The sequence below is a fragment of the Trachurus japonicus genome, chromosome 12, assembly GCF_045865225.1.
Source record: "Trachurus japonicus isolate A0001 chromosome 12, Traja_1.0".
Lineage (NCBI taxonomy): Eukaryota > Metazoa > Chordata > Actinopteri > Carangiformes > Carangidae > Trachurus > Trachurus japonicus.
The window spans coordinates 26,353,386-26,373,312 of record NC_140918.1 but is presented as its reverse complement, the minus strand read 5'-3'; the positions used below and the strand labels follow the sequence as shown (position 1 = coordinate 26,373,312).

Sequence of the window (19,927 nt, the reverse complement as noted above, 5' to 3'; positions counted from 1 at the left end):
CCAATTCTTGCCACTGGATCAGTTAGGGGCTAAGTGTCCCGTTCATGTTAGCTACTGAGGACTTGGGGAAAAAGACAGGAAAAATAATTCACCTTTGCTGTGATTTTACCACAACAACGTTTGTACCACTTGCTGTGGAGTTGTCAACCTCCAGGCTGGCTTTAGGCAACCATCAGCCCCCTGTTTACAGAGAGATGCACTCCAAACTTATTTGGATAGTTTGTAGACAAATCTGCTGCTCAGTGTTATTAGACACACAGCAACAAAAGTATGTAAACACAAACCCCGAGGCCAGGCCTAAAGGCACTGTACCTCATTTATTCCAGGCTGTTCGCTGCAGTGCTTAATCAGCTACGGCAGCATAAGTTCACAGTGTCTTTGCAAGAGCCTAAGATGCTCAAGTGACACAAAAGTTGTATCCAATGCTGCACTGGGGCAGAGAACTACATGTAAAATGTATGAACTTATGCTAAAGAAAGTAAATAGACCCAAATCCCATGACCACAAGTGATTTTTATCCCAGCACTTTGGACATTTTTATGTTAAATATTCTCAGAATCGCTCTGTTGCAAAAGTTTCCTTGAAATACAAAACAGTCCTCATCCTTCAGGTGAAACATGAAATACTTCCATTAAGGCAGTATGTAAATCCTGTGCTGCCTATTTATCAGTCCTATGTCAGGCAGCTGCAGCGGTCACAGTGATTTTCTGTTACTGTTTGCATTGTTCAGCTCTTTTCCTCATCCTGGTTTTCTGTGAGAGCAGTGACTCTTGGCAGCGAGACTGATGATTCAGTCCCTCGTCCACCTCTGCAGTAAATCAGTCTCCAAACAACACTTGAACTTATTTTCATTATCATGAATTAATTTCCTCTGTGGTAACACGTTAAACAAGCAGTAAAAAGAAAATCTCATAGGTTAGACTAACTCCAGCATTCCTGCTATACGATTTATTAGTGTCTTTTTTTGATAAGCGAGCTCAAGTACGGCTGTCACAATTTTAGTTGACGATTAATTGCCAAACAAATAATTGGGATTAACGATTTAATCGTCTTTTTCTGATCATTTTATGACAATATTTAGTATAAGCCTGAACCTAGTTTAATAATACACATACACCTTACTGTATTAGGAAGAAGAGCCATGTATTGGCTTTGCAACTAAATCCATGATTGCTAATGTCAATAAATGCTCATCAAAATGCCGTCGTCGAATATTAGAAATTCAGCGTCTCGAGATAAACAGTTTGTAGCGCTCCACTCATGTGCAATTAAACCACAGCAGAAGAAGAAGAGGGTACAGCTTGATGATGTTATTAAAAGAGCATTATTTAAACCTCAAACGGTGGGAAATGACGTGGAAATAGTGATGAAATATGACATTTCTGTTAGTTTCATCCAACTGTTCTTATACAGATGAATGAAAACGATTTTAATGATTTCACAAAATGATTGTGGCCAGCTCAAATGATTGTTGATTAGGCAATTATGTAATAATCGTGAGAGGCCTAACCTCAAGTGAAATATGTCTGTAATATAAGGGTCACAAAAGCTTTTAGGTTCAATTTGGGATGGATTACTGGGTAAAGTGATTGAAAATAGAGACAACGTTTTCCACAAGTAACCCCTGCTATGAAAAACCATACACACTCCTTCACAATACTTGTCCCACCCCAACAACCTGTTTCAAGAGGGATAAAATCAGGATGAGGAACTAAACATGCCATTTCATGGGGCACTTGAGGATCAAATAGTCTGCGCTGAAGAGGTGTAAATTGTGACCAGTGCATAATAACATGATAAGTGGGCTTAGCAATTGCTCCCAACCACAGGCTTGCATGTTGACAACATCCAGCAGCAGAACTCTGTCACAGCGTGGTATCAGCTCCAAGCTATGAATCAATTAATACCATCCTTAAGTTTAACAAGATTTCTATCTGCCTCCCGCCATCTAATCAACACGCCAACCATTAGCAGTGTGCAGAGTTACTCCAGGCCACTCAGCTCCCATTCCTCTGAGTTGCGGCCAACTCTTTCTTTGCATGTCAATGTGGCTGGCAGCAGCCCAGGTTCGACCCAGTGAATTTAGACCAGCCAGTCCCCAACTTTTTTTTTTTTTAATCTCCTCACCCTCCGGTCCTTTAACATGCCGGTCATTGCAGCAATTGCAAATGTCAGCAACTGACACCAAACTACAGTGTTTCTTTGGATCACTGGAGACAGCACTCACAACTAATTAATAAGGAAGACATGGAAACATGACCAACAAGGTCATCCATAGCCATCCTGTCTTGTATTTTCTCTTCTGTGTCTCTTTGGCGTTGGTCTTTGTGGCACAACACTATCATTCTGCCTTTGTTTTCCCTCTCACACTCCCTTAGAGTTTAAACCAATCAGATTAAAAAGTCTGAGAGACAGACAGCCTGTGGATGATGATGAGGCAAGGCTGCTTGTCTTGTTGATGCTTTGGCTCTGGCTCCAAGACAACACAATTTATGTCCCAATCCTCATCCTGTCACATCTCCTCACTGTCCACAACATCACGAAGAAGATGATACAGAAAAGGTCTAAATGCTGACTGGGGAGGCAACCTTAGCAGTGGCTCCAGGGACCAAGGCCAGGGTAGCCTCTTAGGAGGAGGAGGGTGTGAGACAGAAAGATATACAGCTGTAAGCCCTTGACTCATCCCCTGGGCGAAAAAAACAACCTCCAGCTTTCAGAGGCCATCCCAGAATTCATCAGGCAACACAGGTTTGCTAAAGTGGAGCGGATTAAGCCTAAGCAGAGGTATACAGCAGGGAGAAAACAGTGTGAATGAGTAATATGCTGGAAACAAAATGCATTTCAAAGACCTATTTGAAGCCAAGCTTGTTGTTTGTGTGGGATTAGTGATTTCTTATTTGTGTGTGCGATAAACATAAGTGACTTTCATATAACATTCTGGCTGAGCGAATGAGTAGTTGTAGCTGCTGACAGAATCACAAATCACTCAACACTTGGGGTTGAGGTGTATGGTGCTGTCTTTTAAAACTATGTTCACTCAATTCTGACTTGTGTGCTACAAAAAAAAGCAGCCTGTTCACATATCAAGCAACACTATTTATATTTATTCTCTTTTTAAGTGGTTCAAATTCAGCCCTTAAAATAGATCTGGTTCTTCTTTCTTATGGATTCCCTCCCTTTTTCCTATCTAATCACCAGCCTTGTTCCTCTGATATCCAATGCTGAATACGTGAAATACAGAGGGCTATCAGCACCTTTTAATGAAAACAACTGCTTGTTGGTGCTGACACAGATACGATGAGCACACTCGCATCAACCCATGAACTAAATATGCCAAAACCCCAAAACCGAGAAAAATGAGGATAAAAATACACTGAAAAGTTGTAGAGTTGTGTGATAACTATCATTTGGTCCCGCAATGTCACACTATCATGTGATTGAAAGTTAATATGAAAATATCAAAGCTCTGAGTTGGATAGAAACAGGTGAAGACTCTGGATCAAATTAACTTAAATCTATTCAACCATTCGATGACTTGGATAGTAGCTTGTAGCAAAAACTTCTTTCTTTTTTTTGCCTTTTCTTTTTTAAAGTATTTTTTGGGGGGGCTTTTTGCCTTTAATTGATAGCGCAGAGACAGAGAGAGAGGGGGAATGACACGCAGCATAGGGTCGCCTGAGTCAGGATTCAATACGGGACCGGCTGCAGCAAGGACTATAGGCTCTGTATATGGGGTGTCAGCTCTACCAACTGAGCTATCGCAAAAACTTGGGTTGAAGCAATTCTAATAAGAAACTGTAATGAATAAACAATGGCAATTGTAGACTTTAAGTGGCCCCAGGCAAAGACGTCCATCAAAGACATGCACACATGTGCAGACTATTGGCAGATACTACAGATACTATACAGATGTTCCCTACGTCAGTTTGTCATTTATCCATTAAAGAAATGTAGTCGTTGAAAGTGCTGTAGTTTTTTTTTTATGTAATGGCCATTACTGGTGCAATCACTGCTTAAAAATCTAGTATTCAGGGTGTCCTAACAACTAAGTGTTTATGAATCAATCAACAACTCAATAACCTCTCCACAACTCCATAGAGTGAAAAGGGGTTGTATAACATGATGGAAGCTGAATATCTTTAAATTGCGTTTATACAACAGAGTGTGTAATTAGTGATGTGTTGTGTGAACAGACACAGTGCTCTGTGAGTGGAAAATTCAAACCTAAGATGCTACAGTATCACATCAGGTAGAAATATCATATATGGATATACTGTAAAGTAACCAGACAAGTTTGGGTGCACAACAAAATCTGTAACGATGAACTGAATTAGGAGGTCTGGCAGAATTTAAAGGGTTAAAATTATTCTTATCATTTAGGTTAAACCTAGCAGGCATAAAAATAACTGAAGCATTAATGACCACCAGGGGGACTTTATCTCAGCAAGGCTCCTCTCTTGTTGTCTCTCCTGTGCCTGTCCTGTCAAGGCTAATAACAGCAGTGAGCCACATGGCAGTTATAGTAGTGTAACCATTGTGACTGCATGGTCAAAACCGCTGCAGATCAATCGTTTACTGACAGTGGGAATACATTTAATCAAAGAATAATATATTAAAGAGAGATGTAGACATGACAGTATAAGCAGAATGTCTTTCAACCATCTTTGGATTCACTCCCTCATAGTCTCAGTTGCTCACATAAAAAACAACCGTTCTGAAAGGAACTTCAGCAAACTCTCTAATCATTCACTTACATTAACAGGGATCGATAGCCTCTCACTACAGACCAGAGATGACTACAAATGTTAAGAAAATTGATTGGAAAAATATGGATGGTTAACTCCATCATTAGTATTCTATTCAACACAGTTTGAGATTGCATTCAATATATGGTTCAGAGTTGTCCTGCTGTAGTCTCATAAGAGAACTGAGTCTGAGAAGCAGATTCAGAGAAACTAGAACTACAAAGACAAAAGTCGACAAGTGGGGGCCAAGATTCAAGATTCACTCCATCACAAGTCTAACAAAAAAAAAAAATCAAAACAATGTATGAACACACCAAGCCTTAGAGTTTTCCTCACAGATGTGTTGACAGACTAGGCTAACAAAGTTACAAATTGTTTTACACCAACAAATAAAACATGTAAGCATATAATAACAATAAAATCATCAAAATGTATCTTAAAGATGCTATGAGGAAAAGGAAAACACAGCTATCCAGAGGATCAATAGACGACAGAGGATGACAGTTTAAAAACTATCGGGACCTTGTGAAGCACAAAATTTTATCCAAAAAGATTGGTATGAGAAAAACACTAAACTAAACAAACAAAAAACAGGTATAGCGTGTGTTCACATCTCTATTAGTTAAAAGCTTGTATGGGGAGCAGTTTGGATTCAGTGGGGGTAGGGGGATTGCCTTACAGCTGAACCCTGCATAAAGTGAATTACAAAAGTCCATATGGGAAGACATAAAAGCATGGATGACTATTTCAAGATCAGAGAAGGTTAAGACAGACTTAATTTGAGCTATAATCCACGGTTGACACAGGGAACAGGCCACTGACCTTTCAACTACACCTTTTTATTTATTTATTTTTTCCTTAGAGGTAAAGGGAAAATCTCAAAAGATTACCACAACAGTAAGTATAGTTATATATCTGCATACAGGAGCATTATGTAACATGTTATTAATAAACAGATATGAACTTTATCAAATATAAATATTAAAAATATAAAAGTAAAAACTATGAATAAGGCTCAAAAGGATTCAATGGTGTGATTTGCGACACTTTACAACTGATGGTGAGCCCCCCATTATGAATGTGTGGGTAACGCAAGGTAAAAACAGTGAGGGGAAAGGGAAGACAAAGCCAATATTCATTTTCGGCATGATAGACAGCAGGATGGACTCATAAAACCAAGGACCTTCCAAGACTTCCTCTTGAATCAATTTTCACTGTACACAAATCAGACATGCTCTTTTATCGCCTCATTTGCTAATAGGGTTTCTTTACACTCAGTGGCCTTGACAACAGTTCAAAAGGCTTAAGTGGTCCCAGTCATTATTCTTACTTTATAGTGTGAGAGCAGTGGTACCGACCTCCTCTTCCTTCCACACTTTCACACACACACACGCACTCTGCTCTATGGTTACCAGATGCTCTCAGGGTGTCTAGTTACCTGCACGCTTCCTAGAAGTAGTAGTCGGTTTACACAACAGCGATGCTATAACACTTTGCTCACTGATAATGGAAAGCTGCCTTCAGCCAATAAAATTATTTCCCCTGAACCAATTGGGGCTTGTTAGCTCCAAGAGGTCAGCCTTAGACACCGAGGCCAAACACATAATTAATATGAGCCAAGAGCTTACTATACACACGAGATGTGGGTTATGAGTACAAGGCTAGTGCAAATAGTCCCCATGACTCTGACATTCGTGCCAGTTCACTGAATCGCTGCGGGCTGCTTGATTTATACCCTCTATTGCCAGGATGAAATGTGCAGACTGTAACAGCAGCGCATGTGCAGGTTTAGTTTAGCGTAGTGGAGGAAATAAAAGACAAACTTACCTTCACTGCTTCAGCATGAGTGACTTTCTCGAAGACTTTGTCGTTAACTTTCATGATCTGGTCACCGATCCGGAGTCCCTCCTTCTCTGCCAGGCTGCCCGGCTCCACAAGGGACACGTAGATCCCGACCCCGTGCTCCGACCCACCGCGGATGCTGAAGCCCAGGCCCTCGTTGCTCTTGTGCCGCTTCATGGTGACCTGCCGCAGCTCACCCGGAGGCTCGTGGATAAAGTTCCTCCCGAGCAGCGGCACCAGGGGAGCTGTCCCGTCGCTGCTGGTGCTGAAACTGTCCGGCGAGTCCCGCAACGCCACTTGGAACTCGGGTGGGTTGTTTGGCGAGAAATGCCCTGGGGGAGTCGGGCTGGCGCTGGGGAAGTCGCCCGGTGGAGTTTCGGCGTTGCCATTGCTTGCAACCAAATCCGATTTTAAGTAGAGGCCCTCCGAGGTGTACTGCTCGAAGAGAAGCTGGTCGGAGCGGGGGATGACCAGCCGCAGCATGGGTAGAAGTTGCCGCTTGCTGGGTGCGTTGAGGATGACGTTGAGGGTCTGCACCAGGTCGTACACGTTGCGTTTGGAGTGGTAGACGTTCAGACAGTGGATGAATTGCTCCCTCTCGAAGTCGTTGAGCAGGAGGTTGAGCGCGTTGTGCAGCTTTCTCACGTTGGCTGACAGCGTCCGCGCGCTGGAGGCCACCGAGTTGGCCGAGGAGCTGAGCGACATGCGCTCCAGGTCGGTGCTGCTCATCCTGGCTGTGTGACCGGGACACGGCGCCACACCGGTGCGGGGTTAGAGTACAAGCATCACGGGCTGGCGGCGCGGTTCAGACCGGCGCTGGGCATCACTACCGCTGGAGGACGTGCACTCCGGTTATATCCATGCTGTCCGGCTCTGACAGATGCTGCACTTATTACTCGCAATTTGCTGGACAGAGCTAAGAAATTGGCAACTTCAACGGGCAATTAAGTCCCACTAATTCAATTTCACAGCTGACACAAATTAATCAGCACTTACCATAATTAAGATAACCTATCATAGGTCTAATTGGATTCTGCAAACTTCGTGTGTGAAACGTTGCGTCAAAACTGGACATGCAACGGCCTCGCGGAGAAGTCGTCTCCCTCCGTCGGAGAGCTTATGAGCCGCGTAAGGATCTCAGACTCCGTGTCATTAGCCGCGGTCTTATTTTCCAGGAGGTCAGGTGGCTGCCGAGCCGCCGCTTCTCCGGTGTCCGCCTCACCGTCGACAGCTCCGCCGCACGGGGCGGGATAAACAACACCAGGACCGAAAACTACTACTACTTGTACTTGGTCCTCTGTTGCGCAGCCAATTCAACAAGCAAAACAAACTATTTCCTCGACGAAGAAAAAGAAAAGGGGGGGAAAAAAGTTATTTTTAAGCTCCTGCCCAGCGTCCCGAGGAGTTCATAATATCCCGCTTCGCTCACGGTTTTAGTTCCAAACGACGTCAAGTTCACAAAAATATATATATCCAGGATTGTTTACCAACCGAAGCTGCATGTGTTTGTCGGTTGTGTTTTTCTTATCCGTCCGGTACCGTGTGGAGGTGACCTGCTGCTCGGTGTCTCCGCTTCTCAGACGTTACTACAGCGACTGAGTGGAGAGTGGCGGCTCCTGCGCCTCTCACCGTCCTGTCAGGAAATGACGCAGCCGCGTGCAGCCCCTGCGTAGCTCCAGACCAACAACATGCGCTCGTGGCACTGGCACAACCAAACAGGACTAAACCTGAACGAAACAGTGAACAGTTTGTTTCGGTTGAAGTGTGTTATATGACACTAAACACACTTTTGTATGGTATATCATGCTGCTACTATGTCCTGTAAACGCAAAAGTAATCCATGACGGTTTTAGTTAGTCTGGCTTTTATATAATATACTGAATATTTCACTAATTTAGCAACAAGTGTGTCACCTTGATGACATGTTTGTTTGTCCTTTGTTTTGTTTTGTCAGGTTTTCTCCTCATTCCTTTTTTCCAGCAGATCTTCATTGACAGACATTGGTGTTACTAACAACATAAACACGACCCTGTTATGTGCTCACACTGACAGTGAGCCAACATAGTAGTACTGCACACTGAAGTCAGTCTGAACTAGGTAATTACTCAATTAGTTACACCTGTGCTTTTCCACCAAAGGACACAATAGTTTTCAAGTGTTTTTTTCCGCAGGATATCCAATATGACATTCATTGAGAGAAATACAAAGTTAGGCAAAGAATTGTGACAAATATGTATTACTCGTTTTTACTGAATTAGTTTTGTTTGTGGCAATAAAGAAATGAGGAAAATAATGCATAATGACGACCTGCAGTGCATCAAACAAGACAGATCATTCACTTTGTAGCAATTCTCAAAGGTCAACTATTTGTGTTGTGGCAGATACATTTGTTACAGAAATATCTTTTGCTCCTTCTGTTTTCAATCAAACAAGACTACAACAAAACAAAAAAGAATGTACTAGATGTAATCATCAGAGGTTGTTTTGGTGGTTAATTACCAGTTGACCACAGAGTGGCACCACTGAGCGCCTTAATGTTATATTCCGAAATAACTTTATTATAATAATGGTGAATAAGAGCATCCCCCAGACACCAGAACAATTAATTTTTAGCATCCATTGGCTTAATAGCTGATGTTGGAATAAAAGCTTGTTTTAAAAGACACTACAGTCTTTGATTTACATTTTGTGCTGAACTATTGTATTGCTGTTTTCCCTTAAGTGCAGTACTACAATATATCACATTCATTTAGTACATTTCTCCCTTATCTTTTTTCTTTTCCATCTCTCTGGACAAACATTTGTCTTTGCCTGCACATCTCCCTCTGCATTCCCTGAGCCACGGGTTCCCCAGCTGTAGCCAAAAGGAGCAAAGAGTTTAACTCAGGCGCCCAAGGGATCATTTGCAGGTGTAAAATGGTGACGATGTCAGCTACAGATGAAGCCCTGCACTCCGAGGCTGCTGTGTTGACAAATGGCACTGTGTGGGTTTGGCAGAGTTTCAAAGCCGAGCTTTCCTTAAAATCTGCAGCCTCTTGGAGCCAAATATTCCCCCTGCTTTAACTGAAGCATTTGAGCAGCTGACCAGGGCAAACTGAGGACAGGAGGCTCTCGGGGCAGGATAATTTTCATTCAAAACTGTGACCAAGTATGTGCTGCTGTGTGATACAATTACAGATGTCAGAGCAATTATTGTGACTGAAAAAAGATCAGTGGGCTGTGAAAATGAAAACGAACTTGGAAAGTGGAATTGTCTTTGGAAATGAATCAATAAAACGGTGAATGCATAGAAAACACACGGAGGAGCAAATGAGGTTAGAGCAGAACTGGCTGAATTCACTGATTAAGTCAGTGCTGTGTGCGCTGAAAGTGACAGAGCAGAAGTGTCAGCAGAGCAGCCCAGATAAAAGCAACAGCATCTGATAGCATATGCACCGTTTCAGTTAATGATCGTTTTATTTTCTATCTTCCTCTCAAAAACAAGCACCCAAAGCTTCTTTGGTTTGTCCATGGTGATGAAGGTTCAATTTGGTTTGTGGTAAAATAAATTGTATGATGATCAGAGTCACAGTGACCAAATATGTTCACAAGCCTAAGGTGATGTATTTAACTTACTTGTTTTGTCCAAATAACAGGTCAAATCCCAAAGAAATTCAATGAGTATTGAAAGTATCACAGTGCTTTCAACAGAGGAACCCTCACAGCCTGTATTCAGAACTTTAGGCTTAAAATGTGAAGCCTGATCTATCCACACTCACCATCCAACCTTGCAGGATTTAGTTTCTGAGTGTTTACCTGAAATTTGCCGTTTTTATTCCATCACTCAAAAAAAAAAAAGTCAGCCAATCTGCATCAGCCAGTCAGCTCACCAACCTGTTATTAGAGCTCCCACATCCAATCCCTTCAGGAGAACAATTGCTGTTGTAGCTGTACGTGAACGTGTCCAAATATGGAGGTAATGTTTGGGTGTCTGGCTGATGCAAGTGGTTCTGTGGAGACAAAATATGCAAAACCTCAAGTGACTAAATAAGGACTGACGAGAAGCTTTTTCTAAAATGACGAAGAACTTTGCCAGAGAGAGTATTCTGGGTGGTGATTGTCGGTGCAGTGGTACATTTAATGTAATTTGAGGCTAGAAGGCAAATCAAAAAATGTAGAATAAAAATCACTGAGCCCTCTCACTACACAAATTCTTAATGAACTGCTTAGCTGTTCTGTTCAGCCCTGTTTGCAAGTGCACAATAGTTAACTTAAGGTAATGTGCAGGAGAGCAGAAGATTTAATAAGCACAGTAAACTCCTTGTCTAACACCACAAACCAGAACACATTTTAACAAGCTCTGTGTGTATGACAGCAGCTGCCTCTTGAAGCCTGCAGGGTCAACTAGGCTTAAATTACCAGCATAGCTGAGAAGTGTCTTTGGCCAATAATCCTGTCTAGCTGAAGTGGCACGCTGCAGTCTAGGACAAGTGAAATGTTTTGAATTACAATTTACAGTGACAAACAAAAAAGGTAAATATGAATCTGGTTTTCACTGTGCAATTACAATGACAGTGAACACTTGGAAAGCAGTCATTTTAAGATATGAGACAAAAATTACAAGTTGGTCAGCTCAGTTTTGGTCTTTTTTTGTTTCTTTTCAATACTGATGTTAAAGACCAGCTGATGCTCTACGGCACATGTGTCAAACTCAAGGCCCGCGGGCCAGATGTGGCCCGCCACGTCATTTTATGGGGCCCGCTTAATTATGTCCAATTATCTTTGGCCCACATGATAATATCTAATTATGGCCCGCTGGTATGTTGCACGTACCACTAAAACTACAAATCCCACAATGCACTGCCAGTGCACGTCTATCGGGGCCGCGAGCGCGAGTCCTTGTCCCACTTGTTCATTAGCACCAGCAACTTGATCCTCTGTTGTCAATTGAGAGGGTGATCGACGATGTTTTTTGTTTTTTTCTTGCCGTTATGAAACACACAGCACACAGCAGAGTTCCTCTGACAGCTCCTCTCTGGAGCTGCAGGTGAACACTGGGGAACCTTTCTTTTTTTTTTTAGGTGATGCACACGCAGACGTGCCTGTACGTTTGTCGTCTGACCGTCTGTCACTGGACTGCGCTGCATAACTGTCACATATGTCTAACTTCCTGCTGAGAAACGAATGACTGATATGACTGAAGGCACGAGTGTAAGTCTGCACGTGTCGTCAAGCCCCCATAAGTTGACACATAGAAGTTTAAAAAATCGATATTAATTAGTCAAAGTTCTTGATATTGGTGTGCATCCCTAATTAGAAACGACTATGAAAAAGCTGCAGATAGAGCCATTAGAAATGAATGCAACTGATTTTTTTTTTTTTATATATAATGATTATTGTTGTTTTCTATGCAATAACTTACAAGCTCTATTAGTTTTAGGTTCAATATGTGCAAAAAGGTCATTTCAATAAGTTCTCAATAAACAACCATGTGGCTCTCGACTTGTACCATTTTTTAAATTCTGGCCCGCGGCATATTTGAGTTTGACACCCCTGCTCTACGGCCTTTATGGTTTTATGGTGGGGGTGCAAAGAAAATTGTGAAAGGTTAACTTAACTAGCTGTGATGTACTGTCATAGAATCAGCCAATTGCAACATACAATACCGGATTTACTGTGTAAAGACAACAGCAAATTCTAAGACTGGCACCTGCTGCTGATGAGCTGACATATACTAGCTGGTGTACATGGAAAGGAGAGCAATACAGCAATGACACTCTGAGTCTGCTACAAGCGAATGAAACAAGGTGAAACAAAAAGCGTTTGGACAGCGCTTTTTCCGCCTGCTGCTGAGAAGGAGGTCAAACAGAGACTGTGTACAAGGTAAGCATGTGCATGTCTACGTATGTGAGTGTGTGTTCGAAGTTGATCGATCACAGTAATTAGGGGAGTTCACCAGTGGGAAACAGTGAAAAGCCAAACAGCATTAACTGGACACACACTGCAAAACAAGCAGAGCAGCAGAAGAGCAAGATAAAGAATATTCAGCATGGGAGAAAGAAAGAGATAGATAAAGAGAGATAGAGAGAGAGGGGGAATGAACACAATGAGTTCTTCAAGAACACCCACTGAGCTAATGATTTTGGTTATTATCCTAGTTTTCAATTTTAACTGCAGAAGCACTGAGCTCAATGCCCCACGAAGCAATCCCAGGGACTTAGAAAGACGGATTTCTCATGGAGGCAGAACAATAATGTGTTAATGAAGAGACGGCTGCTCTGAACTGCACTACTGCATTATCACAGAGCATCACAGATCTGTGTGTGTGTGTGTGTGTGTGTGTGTGTGTGTGTGTGTGTGTGTGTGTGAGAGAGAGACGGCTGCACTCAAGGCCCAAAGCCTCCCCCCTTGGCTGATCAGTGTGACCAGAGCATTTTGCCTCTGGAAAAGATCTTCCAAAATAAAATAAGCTACCTACCCACGAGGAAATTACCACGTTTCATGGTTAACTGTAATCATTTTGAAGGCTTAACAAGGCTTGAATACTTCACTTAATAGGCTTAACAGCTCATGACCAAAAGCTCAACAGAGTCATCAGTTTTCATCAAGTGGAAGATAAATAAGCTCCATACAGGTGGGCATTAAAAAACAAAAGGCAATTATGTTTAAAGCGGCTCCATCATTGTATATTAACAATGAGTCCGATGACTGTGAGCAGTGAGAATGGGCTCACAGAGTAAATCCTTTCCTGCATCTTATGTCCCATTGTTTTGGTTTAAGAGGCCACACTCACTGTCACTACTTGGTTCAGTCTGCAGCTCCAGCCGACTTCACACAACGCTAAACCAATAAATCCACTGCACACCACTAGAAAAACAGCTGGACTAGCTGGGGACAGAGTGAATTATTTGCCCTGCACTTCAGAAACCAAACCTTCACCATCTGCAGTGACTCTGTTGACCAGCTGGGTCCTTGGTTTAAACCCCTTCCATGAATGGATGTACAGGTAATGTTTACTGTTGGGTGAAGTCTCCCTTTAATAAAGAATTCAGTTAATAGTAAATCACTTTTCTATTGCAGGGAGGAGAAATATGATGGTGTGTTGGGCGGCACTAGCTTCTGTGTGCCTGGTGTGATCACACAGACCCTACCTCTCATTACTCCACCACCCATGATGGTCAGATGTAAACTACAAACAATCATACGCACATACACACACTCAGACACACACATAATATATGGCTATAATGATTCATTATTTTTATCTGACCTCTGTTTCCAGGAAGCAGCTTGGATGCAAATTCACATCCTTTCAGATAAACACTGTATGTTCTATGAAATATATATTTTATATTCTAAACACACACACACACACACACACACACACACGCACTCAGCTTGAAGGATGAAAAACAAAACAAAAGAAACAATCGGCACAAAAAAAAAAAAGTGAAACATGTGCTCGGCTACACAAGGTCCTGGATGAGAGGATTTGAGGTGAGCATGCTGCAGCAGGACAGTTTATACGAGTGGACAGACTGCAGGGAGTGTCTGGACATTAGCACTCAGATTGGAGTCGTGCCTTGATGAGCAATGAAACAGTGAACTTTTCCCACTGATTAACATCAGAATACAGCAAATGGTTATTCAGCCGACAGGAAGAGAGTTTTACTGTGTGTGCGCCTCATTGCTCAGAGTAACAAAACTGACTTGGATGCGAGTACACTTCCTGTCTTGTTCGTATGGTGTAAAGCCTGGTTTAATGTTTAGATGCTCTTAAAAAGAAGTTGGCAGTAACGTGGCTACAAAAACACAGGGGATTCAATGGAAGTTAATTTGGGTTTTCCACACAGGAAAATTTGCAATAACCCAAAAAAAAACATAGGTGTGTATGTATATTAGTGTCTGTGTGTTGGCATGTGTAAATAAATGCTTCTAAATATTCTTATGCATACTGTACTGTAAGTCCTCAGATCTGAACCGCACTTTACACAACTGGTGTAAAGCATTACGGTACATGGAGGCTCAGGGAGTCTTCAGACCCCAGAACAGAATCACTTACACACACACACACAACCAGTAGAATTGAACTAGGAGTGCAATGACAAACCTTGAGAGCTTCTTGTGGGAGTGGAGCTCCAGGAGGTGCAGGAGCAGTGAGGAGGCAGACGGCATCTGTGGAGCAGTTGAGCACTGTGGTGGATGATGTGGTGGAGCGGCTTGCAGGCGACAGCAGTTACAGTAAGCTGGCAGAGAAGAAAGCACAGGTAAGAGGTTGTTCAGGAACAAAGTGAGGAAAACACTGGAAGCACTGAAGTGTAGCGTGTTACCATGACATTAAAGGTACATTGACATACGGCAGACGGACGACAGCCGCTGCACGTAACGGCATAAACAAGCCTCTATGTAAACAAGTGGTCCATCAGCACGAGGCAAAAAAATACACGTGACAATATGTTGTCATGGCGATGTCGTATTGTTGACCTGACCAACGTGTTACCGGCTTTCTCTCGACTTCTGTGACTAAAATGATATCTGCTCAAGGGGGCAGTTGTCGGTCTGAGAAGTGAAGCTCACTTCCGCGTTCAAAAAACTGCAATCCCCTCGGATTCCTCTGGGGGCTGGTGTCAGAAGGGAGCATTCCCCATAGACCCCCGTGTTAAAATCGCCGACTTTACATCCTCAGTAAACATGTTAAAAGCCTGGTGTCAGAACGTTTTTTCGTCTCAATCGATAGTTTCTACCCCCGCACACACTCTGAGGGGGGTGAATTTTTTTTTAACTCTACAGTTTTACTGTTATTAGGTTAAAATTCTGGCCAATCAGGGCACGGAAACGTTGAGTGACAGGTCTGAGCAGCTCCGTGGACAGCTGCTTCGAGGCATCTGCTTTGTTAGCGACGGCCGTCTGTCCGACTGCATGTGAATGCAGCATCAGTGTAACGCTCCATTCCTCCTCACTGCGTTACCGTGGTGACTTTTCACAGACGCCACCTCGACCTGAGCCGACAGCTCCGGTGTCTCCGCTGAGTTTCCGTGGTTTCCTACCGTCACGCTGCCACTGAACGTAAAAACATGGCGACACGACATGGCAGCCAGCACCGAGCTTACCCGCTCCATGTAGATATGAATGATATGAACGGCTAATTCAGAGCTTACCGGAACACTTCAGTGTGTTGATGGGGGGGATTACTGATTAATGAAAAACAGACTTTTGAACGAAATAATCAATTTTCGTGAACAGATAACAGGAGAAGTTACACAATGTCCCTTTAAGGGGAACAGTGAAAGGATGTGGGGTTTTTATGCTGAGCTTGATTGCATGATGAGGAAGAGGTGACCCAGGTACTCAAACACAAACGCACACACATAAAGAATGGGAGCAGACACAGTAAAGTGATAGAACTCTGTTTTTCTCAGTTTGTTCAACAGACATCATTATTTTGGAAGTTCTTTAAAGTTTATCCAGTTATTGAAAAAATAAATAAATAATGATAAATAACATTTTTCAGATGAAGACCAAAAAAACACCACATTTGTAGTTTATGTTGGGTTTTAGTCGCTATGTATCCAAACCAAATGATGTCTCACAAAAGTATTTTTTGGCCTTATCGTTCTCCTCTTATAGCCTTTTTCCATTTGAGCATGCAAATGTATGCAAATTGTATTAGCAGAAACTTTCCCCACAGCTGAGGAGCTAATGGCGCTGATGAGTTAACGGAGCTCAAGGACGGGAACCTCTGATCAGAGGGTTTGATTGACCATCCCACCAGCTGAGATGGTGATGGGATGGAGTTGGATGGTGGCTCTTGAAATCAAATCAAATCTACATGAAATGAGAGCGGAGAGAGAAATGCCTTTGGATGAGGAAATTAAAAAGATGGTGGGTCTTAGAGATAGTGGGCAACACTGCACGCACAAGACCAGATCCGGTGTTTGGTAGGCCTACTTGAGAGTTCTAAAAACTTGGTGGACAAAGTTTGGCAGTAAAAATGTCTTGAGGTTGAGACCCTGTGACAGTTTTATATTTAGTTTCAGCGCTGGGATATTGATGGAGTCAGACTGTACAGGTGTTACTTTTATAGTGTCCACCTCATTTAACTGTGACTGTACGTGCTCAAGCACTGAATCAGAAGAATAATGTGTTTCTTCTCCTCCTTAAGAGAGGCGAGTGCAACACTGCCGTCTGGACTAAGCCAACATGAGCCAAACATGACTGATGAAGAATTAAAACAACACTTTCAACATTTAAGTGTATGTAATTTGATTAACAGAAAGAAACAAGGGTTGTGCCTTCTTAACCTGCGTATAAAACACAAACAGATTTCACACAACTCTCAGTTGTTAATTACTGCTTTCATCTCTGTGAACAGATCTGGAGATAAAAAAGGGCAGCACTTGTGTGATTTGCTTTCTAGTCTATCCAATTTCCAATTTTCTACATGAATAGCTCCCCTGTTGAGAAACTCTCACGGTGTTTAAAGAGAAAACCAGAAGCAGAGACACTCCTTTATTTTCTAATAAGGTGAGTTACAGACACGACAAACAATCAAATCAAAGCACAATAATAAAGAGATGCATACAGGCTGTCATCAGCAACTGGTCTGATGTTTTCTTTTATACACCGTATAAACAATCTAATGCATTTGTGGGCTCCTTGCAGGACTTTAAGATGTGTCTTTCATAACTTTGGTGTGACCCCAGACACCAAAGTTAACAAAGTCACATGAATATATAAAACCTTCAGTCAATAAAGTCTTAAGATGTCACTTGTCTTCTGAGGCAAAACTTTTCTGATGCAAACATAATGAAAATAAGTGCTGAGGACATCCAACTAAATACAGCAACTCATTTCTGTTGAGGCCATTATGTTATTAAAATGTCAAATGTCAAAGATTATGGTAGAAGTCTTTTGACTTGTCAGACCCGCTCCTCGTTCATCTCAATTCTCAGCACAACATTGATCTGACGTCTAAAAATAGCTCCACTGTGTTTGTTTGTGATTGATTATTTGATCTGATGAGGGATCACAGCTAGCTGAGCTGCTGCATTGACGGCACAGACACAAATGATACACTTCTAAACAATTTACACAGACGGCGACACACACACACATGCAGGGCAGCGTGCAGGGCTATCATTTGGCTTACTGCAAATGACTAGTCACATAATCTGCAGGGATAAGCTGGACATCAATCACAAATGGCTGCGGTATTGAGCGCGTGCTGTGAAATCTGCACATTCAGATCTCTGGCCGGCCTCCCCTGCATGTTGTGGAGCTGAAGCCCCCGCAGCTCTGCAGCACCGACACGTGACCAGACATACCTGCAGACTGAGATCTGAAAGCCAGAGGTCAGTTTGTTCCGACGACGTGTATCGTGCATAAAAACTTCAAAAAGTCACCACCTCCTCAGTGAAACCGGTATAGTTTTTTCTTCACAAGTGAACACATTTCCCATGATGAGCTGACTTGAAAACCACTGAGCTGAAACCTTTCTTTAATGCTCAGCTGAATATAAAGCGTGTGCACTGTGCAGGAAGAAAAAGAGAGAAGAAAAAAAACCTTTGGTGTGTGTGACAAAGCCACATTGAGTGTACTATGAAACCTATTTAACAGAGATTCAGCTGTGAGCAGAAGGACAGTTCATTCTACATTTCTAAAGCCAGATGACAACAACACCTACTGGAGGAAGACATATCACTGTGTGTCACGTTCAGGATCACTTCAATTTAAATTGGTTAAAATCTGACACAGATGGTCTGAAAGAGAAGTGTGATAACCTGAATTTAATACAACTGATTAATGCTCTAACCAGACCACACCTTAATGATCCATTAAAGTCATCCCTGATTGATTTAATTCTGTGTAACAGGAGTAATACACTCTGCTGTTTTTAGCCCTGGCAGAAGTGACCACTGTTCAGTAGCTTGTGTCAGAAGAACCAAAATGGAAAGATTCTGCTCCAAAATCATTGTTAAAAGAAATGTCAAACACTTCAATGAAGCAGCTTTTCTTCAGGACCTTGCCAAGAGTAATATTTATAAAACATGTGAATTATCAAATCAAGATCTGGCCCTAGATCATTTTACAAATGCTCTTTTAACAGTTGTAAATAAACATGCACAGGGTTAAGAACAGGTCAGCACCGACCGAACCCTCATTGTTGTTCAGAGCAAGAGACAAGACCTCACTGGTGACCCTGCTCACTGGTTGAGTTTCAGACAACTCCGTAACAAATGCACCTCAGCTATGAGAAATGCAAAAGCTAAATTTCACATGGATTTGCTTGCTATTTCATCCACAAACCCATCAAAATTTTGGAATGCTGTAAATACACAGAAAACCAAATGTTCTGTCTCTGCTCCTCCTTCCATTATGCTCAATGACTGTATCATAAACATGATACAGTCATCTTAATGCTCAGTATAATAAGCAGTCGCTGTCTCATGTCTCCTCAAATACAACTACAGTATGTTTGTGATACAGCCTGTTGCAATATCTGTGGTCAAAAACGCTCTTCAAGGTACAGACTGTAAGAAATCACCTGGTGAGGACAAAATAGAATCTTATTTTCCAAAACTTTCTGCTCCTCTCATTGTAAATTTGGTTACATATTTGTTCAATCACTCAATCTCTTCTGGAATAGTACCACAAATTTGGAAGACCGCACAAGTAACACCACTCCACAAGAATGGCAACAAATCAAATCTTAACAACTATCGGCCAATCTCCATATCGCAAAGATTTTAGAATCACTTGTCAGTCACCAACTAAAATCATTTCTTTCACATAATGCTGTTTTGAGTCCTCACCAGTCCGGTTTCCCAGCAAAGCATAGCTATTGCATCTGTTACTAATGACATCATAAGTGCGCTGGACAAAGGAAAATATTGTGTGATCTATTTGTGGAGTGGACTTATCAAAAGCATTTTATACTGTTGATCACATGCTGCTACAACAACGACTAACTGATACTGGCTTCAATTTAAACTCACTCAAGTGGTTGAAGGATCATCTATCTAACAGACAGCAGTCAGAGACACTGGGCCATTATCATTCTTCACACCGGCCCTTAACAAAAGGTGTTCCGCAGGGATCCATACTAGGACCTGTAGTATTGACAATCTATATCAATGATATTACATCCACGATAACTGTCACACCCATCTTCATGCCGATGATACAATTCTCTATTGTGTCTCCATTAATCATGATAATAATACATGTACATATTTAGCTTGTAAGTTCAACAAATCAGTATATGCTACTGTGTAGCCTAGTTAAATAAAAAGATGTAATTCATTGTTCAATTCATCAATTTGTTCACGCATTACTTAATATAATATATAGGGATGACCAAA

General features: G+C 42.0%; 1 protein-coding gene across 2 annotated transcripts in view; it reads right to left on the bottom strand.

Moving 5' to 3' along the window:
- whrna (whirlin a) overlaps positions 1-8,310 on the bottom strand; it is a 154,237-nt gene extending 145,927 nt beyond the window's left edge. Inside the window, exon 1 of one of the 2 annotated variants that reach the window (XM_085793975.1) lies at positions 6,573-8,310. In XM_085793975.1, the coding sequence (XP_085650101.1) occupies positions 6,573-7,316 (744 nt within the window). In that variant the 5' untranslated portion in view covers positions 7,317-8,310. The remainder of the gene's footprint in view (positions 1-6,572) is intronic. The other variant, XM_085793974.1, reaches the window with a different exon arrangement.
- Between the last annotated feature and the right edge of the window lie 11,617 nt (positions 8,311-19,927).